This window comes from Erinaceus europaeus, chromosome 2 (assembly GCF_950295315.1).
Source record: "Erinaceus europaeus chromosome 2, mEriEur2.1, whole genome shotgun sequence".
In the NCBI taxonomy this organism is placed as follows: domain Eukaryota; kingdom Metazoa; phylum Chordata; class Mammalia; order Eulipotyphla; family Erinaceidae; genus Erinaceus; species Erinaceus europaeus.
This window is the reverse complement of record NC_080163.1, coordinates 98304962-98313195: the sequence shown is the minus strand read 5'-3', so window position 1 is coordinate 98313195 and position 8234 is coordinate 98304962. Positions and strand designations below refer to the sequence as shown.

At 34.4% G+C, this 8234-nt stretch overlaps 1 protein-coding gene across 1 annotated transcript in view; it reads left to right on the top strand.

Annotated features, from left to right (window-relative positions):
• GLRA3 (glycine receptor alpha 3) overlaps positions 1–8234 on the top strand; it is a 200032-nt gene that overhangs the window by 146680 nt on the left and 45118 nt on the right. Inside the window, exon 6 of the mRNA XM_060184514.1 lies at positions 3870–4007. Coding sequence (XP_060040497.1) covers positions 3870–4007 — 138 coding nt within the window. The remainder of the gene's footprint in view (positions 1–3869; positions 4008–8234) is intronic.

Below are 8234 nucleotides of genomic sequence, written 5' to 3'. Positions count from 1 at the left end.
TAAGCATTGCAGAGCATTTTTCTTTAGCTACTTATTGTGTTACAGTTGGGGGAAAAATATTTGGATATATACCTTGAGAAAAGTTTCAGACCAAGTCTGTGAGCTAGGTTTGTAGTATGTTGGAGTTGACACTAGATGGCATGCCCACTACATAGGGGAATACTCTTATGGCTCTACATTTGGTTTCTCTTAAATTCTGAGGAAATACTTTCTCTGATTAAAAAATTCCTTCATGTCAAACTTAAATACCTTAATTTTATAAGTAGTTGCCAAAGAGCAGGTGTGCACATAGGTACCATGCTAAAGTATATTGGGAAAAAAAAAAGTTCAATGATTTGTTTCTGTTTGAGGGGACCATTTAGCAATGATTGGGCAGGGGCAACAAAAGATTGCCAGAGGTAAGGAATGTTTAGCCTCACCAAGAAGATATTTTGAGAACATACTAATTCTTCCTTTTGGTTGCAAACTTAGTTACAGGTACAAAAAAAATCATATGTAATAAAGTCTAAGATATATTGGTGCCCTTGTTACTAGATCAGAAATACTATGGCAAATTGGCAAATGAGTCAAGATATTTAAGAGCGTCTCATAATAGTTCAAAACAAAACAAAAAAAAGATACAAAGAAAAATAAAAGGAAATGAGGCAGAAGATAGAACCAGTGAAACAGTACAGGCCTACACTATATAGAAGGCAAAATTTTATCTTCATATTCTGAAGGTTTTTTTTTTTTTTTTTTTTTTTAGTTTTTTTATGTTGTCTTGAAAATGAAGCAAACATAAGACAGGTTAATGGGAGAAATGCATATATGTATTTATTTAGTGTAAGTTCTGCATCATATTAGAGGTCTCACAAAAAAAATAAATAAAGCTTCAAAGCTGTAGTAAAACCTAAGTGTTTTTTATACTATGTTGAGCAAAGAGAAAATTTTAGAAAAGTAACTGAACTATGTAAGGAGGATAAAGAAGGGAATAATAGCTTAACAAAGTCTATTTTTTTTTTACAGATTTCTCTTCACTTTGATTTCCCTAAAAAAGAATGTTTCTTTTTCCTAGTACAAGGTACACATTTCACATGGGAGTTTTTATTGCCCCTTCTCAGGAAAAAGAAAAATGCCTTTCTTGTATCTGAGGTTTTCAAGAACATAAACTCAAAATAACCCAGATGTTAAGATGAAAAATTTGGGGGTGGTATATTCTGCCAAGCTTTCTTTATATTAATACAAAGTTTATATAAAGTACCTGGAATCATGGAAGAGACTATTGACAAATCTCATTAAAATAAATATGAAGTTTTGGGGAAATTAGGCCTAACATCAGCAGAGAAATGGAATTGGAGATAGTCTCTTTAGAGAGTGTTTGAAAGACTAAAATGGAATTTTTGAAGGAGAGAATATAGAGAGGAAAACAAAAACATAGTTAAGATCTGTAAGAAAAACCTCCATTTAGAAGTTGTTGGAAGGAATTCCAGTTAAAGGAATGTCATACTCAATAGTTAAAATCAATATTATTCAGTCTCAAAAAAAAAAAAACGTAGAGGACATATTTTTAATAGTATTAAACACTGTGAACAAATACTTTAAAAAAAAAAAAGGTTACTGGAAAAAGAGCCATTGTAGTTAGCAACGAAGACAAACATAATTAGAATAAGGGTCAATACTGAATTCTTAAAAATAAATATACTGTGTCTGATGAGGAAGTGGGAACAATGAGTGAAATCCATTCTTCCATGACTATTGTTAATTCAAAAAAGATGAAAAATATTACAGTATCTAAGTATAGCTTTGTCACTGGATTTTTCTTTTAGATTAAGAAAAACTTGTTGAGGATCTTTTGCAGACGACAGTTAGTGACGACAGAGCTTTTTGTTGTTTTGGCTTTTTCCAGAACATTTCCAAACCCATCAAACACTCAACATGGCAAAAACAGAACTTCTTGCTCTCTTCCCAATTTCTTAATTTCTTTATCAGGAATGAATAGATTGCCTCATGTGTCCCTTTCATATTTCTGTGTCATTAAACATTCCCTGTCCCCTTAGAAAATAGTTTAGTTCATAATTGGGACACTGCATATTAGACTGATTTAGTACATTCTAAGTAGAATCTGTACATCAAAAAAGGTTAGACTGACCTTCAATTAGTCAAGGTATTTCTGCTAGACACTTTTAGAAGAATTACACGTCTTTAAAAAAATGATAACTAAAAATAAGAAAGTTGAATGAATCTACCTGCTAGAAGTGTGTGTTATATGAATTCTTACTGGTAAAAGGAAAGGAAAATTGTTTTGAGAGGTTTGGAAAAGAAGCAAAATGGAATCAATTTTAAAGGCAAAGGTCTTAGTCATCCATGATTCAATTTTCATAAAATCTCAGACCAATTTATTTAAATTTTAAAATCAACTTTTGTTTTCTCTCTGTCCTTCCTCCTTTTTTTTCTCTTCTTTCCTTCATTTATTTATTTTATTTATTTATCTTTCTCAGAGCAGTGCTCATTTTTGGCTTATGGTAGTACTAAGGATTAAACCTAGGGCCTTTGGTTCCTCAGGCATGAAAGTTTTTCTGCATAGTCACCTTGCTACTTCCCCAGTTCCAGAACTGTTCTAAATGACTTGGAGGATGCCCATTCCTTAGGCATCAACTGAAAAATGTATATCAAGTAGCTAGTACATCCCACATAATATGTATGTTGGGTGATATGAAAATAAAGCACAAAAGTTGCTATTTTGAAAGACTTCAAATCCTAGTAAGTTATTTATTCAAATACAATAATTCTATTACATATGATACTATTCTATTGACATTATGTGCAATATGTGGGTATTGTAAAAGATACGAGCTCATCATTTTGAACAGCTCCGTAGTAGTACACTATGTATAATGTAGGTGGGGACCAGGGCTTTGAACCCGGATTCAAGATTAACCAGGTTCACCAGTGCCTGGCCCTTACATTTATTTATTAATTTAGTAATTTTTCCTTCTAGGGTAAAAATAACTAAGGAAGTCTATTACTGGTATTTATAATTATGTTACTAATATTTAACTTCTAGGTATCTCATAGTAAGATTTGTCTCTTAACTTTTTATTATTTACTTATTTATTTTTAATGAGAAAGAGAGTAAGATATATACTCCAGTCAAGATTAAATGAAGGAGTCTAACATATACTTGTACACAATTAAAACAAACATCTGTGCCTGGACACATACACAGACCCACATATGCATGAACATAACCATATCAGGCTCTCTGTAAAAAGCCATTAAATTAAAATAAACGTTTTCCATAAACACCCCATGTGGATCTTATATTTCTTCAACCAGCAGATGTCTCTACTTAAAATCTGATTTTATTTCATTTTGGAATTTGGAACATAGAAGATGTCACAAATTAGTTAATGATAAAATCAAAATAGATATCCACTCTGGTACTTTTTCTATGGGTTTTACAATTTTAGATAATTTCTAATTAGCAATTATTTTTCATTTTATTGAGTCCTATATTACTAAATAGATGGTAAATGTAAATTTAATGGATTAGAACCTAAATGATTTGCTGAATTAATCCAGTATCTGTCCATCCCCATGAAAAAAATGCATATGTATGTCCTTTAAGATGTCTACATGTTTTTATTAGCTTACTTCATTTTCTCACAGTAATTGATTACTGCATATGAGTGGACTTCAGTAGACATTTGTGAGATAAATGTGTATAGTACTTAGTTCACCTGATAGAGTTAAGATGACACCTATGACACATATGGTCTCTTTCTGAGACCATATGAGCTGTATGAGTGTGTGGATGTGTTTTTTGTTATTGTACCATTATTTCAGATGATTTGTTTATGCTGTAAATACTCTTACTATGTCTGGTTTAGTTGGATATACAATGAATGACCTCATTTTTGAATGGCAAGATGAGGCACCTGTACAAGTGGCTGAAGGACTCACTTTACCCCAGTTTCTACTGAAAGAAGAGAAAGATTTGCGATACTGCACTAAACATTACAACACAGGTACAGTTCAAGTATTTGTATTTACACCTGAGTGGTTTTATGTCTATTGTTTGTGTGTTGACTTGTAGTTTTATGATAATCATGTGTTGCTTAATTATAGTGTTAGTTTAATTATTTTAACCATTTCAGTTCAGTATTTTTCATAGTCATAGTGCAGAAAATTATTGCATTTAAGATTTATGAGTGCATCAACTTACTGAGTATGATATATAATTAACTTATATAGGACCAAAGAAATGTTTGATATTCAATTATATTTAATTAATTTTTTTTTGCAAAAATCCCATGTGTACTTAGTAAGGATGTTTCAGAAACAGTTTCTTTAACATCTATGTAGGCAATAGAATATACTTTTTTAGTGCTTTTTAGAATGTTCTTTTATTTTTTTTTTTTTTTTTTCAATTCATGAAGGTTTTTATTTATTTGTTTATTTATTTTAAATTGGAGACATTAACAAAACCGCAGGATAGGAGGGGTACAACTCCACAAAGTTCTCACCACCAGATCTCTATATCCCATGCCCTCCCCTGATAGATTTCCTATTCTTTATCCCTCTGGGAGTATGGACCCAAGGTTATTGTGGGTTGCAGAAGGTGGGAGGTCTGGATTCTGTAATTGCTTCCCCGCTGAACATGGGTGTTGATTAGTCGATCCATACTCCCAACCCGCTTCTCTCTTTCCCCAGTAGGGTGGGCCTCTGGGGAAGAGGAGCTCCAGGACACACTGGTGAGGTCATCTTTCCAAGGAAGTCTGGTTGGCATTCTGCTGGCATCTGGAACCTGGTGGCTTTAAAGATAGTTAACATATAAAGCCAAACAAATTGTTGAACAATTATGGACCTAAAGGCTGGAATAGTGCAGATAAAATGTTGGGGGTACTCACTGAAAACTATTGTGTACTTTTGCTTTCAGGTATATATTTTTCCCTAGTTTATGGATACATGTGAACATGTGCTCTATCTCAGGGGACCTGGTCTATTGTTCACTAATCCTTTCTTAAATAAAAAATTAAAAAAAAAAAAAAAAAAAAAACCTAGACCAGAGAGAACAGAAGCAACTGGTGGCACAGATATAAAGATGTTGGGTATTGTACAGCAATCCCTAAAAAAGGAACTTTTCAAAGTTAACCCAATTACCAAATAATGTGATGATAACAATAACTATCCATTGTCTTCTTGAACCCTAAGACAGCAGGGACCTCACATTTCCACCATAGAGCCTATATTTCTCCCAGTCCTGGAACCTTAGGGTGGGGTGCACTTTCCTGCATACTTCTCTCAATTCGTATCAAATAATATTGCATCCATCGATCACAACCTTATCAATGCAATGAGTGCCACCTCAGCATGTTTCACTTCAGACTGTGTCCAAAGACTTCAGGTGTGGAATGACAGCCCTTCAGCTTCATTACTTGGGTGAGACCTTTCCTTTCATAGTATTCTCTAATTCCATTCCAGGTGGTTCACTTCCTAACAAAGCCACAAAACCTAGAATGTTCTTTTAAAGCATCATTTGCTAACAAAATAAAAGTAAATGCTTTTTCTACTTTTTATGGCTTTACTTGCTAAAGCATTTCTTGTGATCACATTTTCATGAATTTCACAGTATTGACATTTAAATATGTACTACTTAGACTGATATAAAAATCTTATTTCTTTGAATCTAGATATCAGATAGACCTGTCAACACTGAAATTTGAGAGAATTAATTTGATCCCTTTGCTCCACTACTCTCAACTGGTCCCAGCTGTTATCGTAACTGTCTTAACTATATAAACTATTCCTACACATATCATTAAACTGTCCACCCACGGTAGAGGCAATGTGCTAATGTGCTTAATATGTGACCTTGCATTACCATCAGCTACTGTGCTGAACTTTTCATTACAGTACTGGTGAGTTATTTTGGACTCAACACTTTCCAACACCATGAGCTGACCTTTCACTATGGGGTATCTCTAATCACGTTTATCATCGTAACTCACACAGTATCTGGTGAAAGAGTCACTGCCATTTTCTTAGCTCTGGCACAAGACTGATATCTGATTAAACAGGAAAATTCAAAGTTGATATCTCCATGAACAGGTTACTCAGTCCTCAAAAAACTGAGTAGCAAATTTACTAAACATTCAGATTACATCCACTGATTGCCACGAGTTCAGTTTTGTGATTAAAGACTATAGCATCACTATATATATATATATACATACACACACACACGTAGTATTTTATTGTATTTATTAGTGTTGCACTTTAAAAACATTTTTGATATTTTAATGAGACAGAGGAGGGCGGGAGAAAGTGAGAGAGAACACCACAGCACCGTTCAGTTCTATCTAGCTTATGGTGATGCTAAGGATTAAGTCTATCTAAGAGTTGTCTTTGGGAGTCCTGCAGTACCGCGGGTTAAGCGCATGTGGAGTGAAGTGCAAGGACCTGCATAAGGATCTCATTTGGAGCCCAGGCTTCCCACCTGCAGGGCTTCAGAGGCCCTGAAGCAGGTCTGCAGGTATCTATCTTTCTCTCCCCCTCTCTGTCTTCCCTTCCTCTCTCCATTTCAGAAACATACTTGAGGGGGTCAGGTGGTGGTGCAGTGAGTTAAGCGCACATGGAGTGAAGCACAAGGACCAGCTTAAAGGATCCGGGTTCTAGCCTTGGCTACCCATCTGCAGGGGAGTCGCTTCACACGCGGTGAAGCAGGTTTGCAGGTGTCTCTCTTTCCCTGTATTCCCCTCCTCTCTCCATTTCTTTCTGTGGTATCCAACAATGACATTAACAACTACAACAACAACAAAAACTACATTAAAAAAAAAAAACAGTGGCAACAAAAGGGAAATTAAATAATAATAATTAATTAATTAATTAACAAAAAAGTACGTGGGCTGGGCGGTAGTGCAGTGGGTTAAGCGCACATGGCAGGAAGTGCTTGGACCAGCCAGGTTCTGAGCCCCCAGCTTCCCACCTTAGGGGCGGGGGTGGGGGTGGAGGGTTGCTTCTCAGGTGGTGAGGCAGGTCTACAAGTGTCAATCTTTCTCTCCTCCTGTCTGTCTTCCCCTCCTCTCTCTAGATCTCTCTGTCCTATCCAACAACAACAAAAACAACTATAACAACAATAACAATAACAACTACAACACGGGCAACAAAATAGGAAAAATAGCCTCCAGGAGCAGTGGATTCATAGTGCTGGCACCTAGACACAGTGATAATCCTGGAGGCGAAAAAAAAAAAGAAAGAAAGAAAGAAGAAACATACTTGATTTTATGTAATGATATTTTCTGAACTCATCACTTCAAGTCGATTTTAATTAAAGTCTGAAATATTAGGTATCAGTTACTCATGGAGATTTATTATGTTCTTTTTAGTATAACTTCCCATTATTTAATGTTCTGTTTAATTATATTGGCTAAAATTCCCAAGTGCAATATTAAAAAGCAGTGTCAAGAACAGACATTTACACTTTGTCCTAGATCTTAGTGAAAAAGCATTCAGTCTTTTACCTCTCTCTACGTATGATGTTGTCTATAAACTTTTTTTCACAGATACATTTTAGTAGGTTCCATAATAAATTCCATAATAAATTCTAGTTTGTTATTGTATATAATCTTTTTCATGTGTTGCTGAATTCAGCTTACTAGTGTTTTGTAGGAGGCTTTGCATTTATAGTCATGAGAATTTGCCTATTTTTTTTTCTTTGATATCATTGTCTACTTTTATTATCAAAGTAATACTGACCTTCCTGAATGAGTCAGGAAATTATCCCTGCTTTTTATTTTCGGGAAGAGTTTACAAAGGATTGCTGATGATGTTTCTCTAATTTTTGAGAGACTTCACAGCAGGTCATCGGATCTTGAATTTTTCACTGTGTGGAGGTTTAAAAGTAATAATTCAAGTCCTTTACTTTTGTAAATCTATGCTAATTTTTAACTTTCTCAAGTCATTTTCAGTAATTGTTATTGTCCATTTCATCTGAGCTATTCAACTTGCTAGTATATACTTACTCTTGGAACTCTCTTATAATATTTTAATTTCTCTGAGGACAGTATGTATGCCCTCTCTTTTATGCCTCTTCTCAATAATTTGATTCTTTCTTTTTTGTTGTCTGAGTCCCCTTAACTATATTTTTTATTGCAAATCATAGAGAACCAAAAATAAACAGATAACAAATAGATAATAAAAGTTAAGCATGTCAAGATTAACATGGCCCCTGCACATGGAAGACACACAAATTT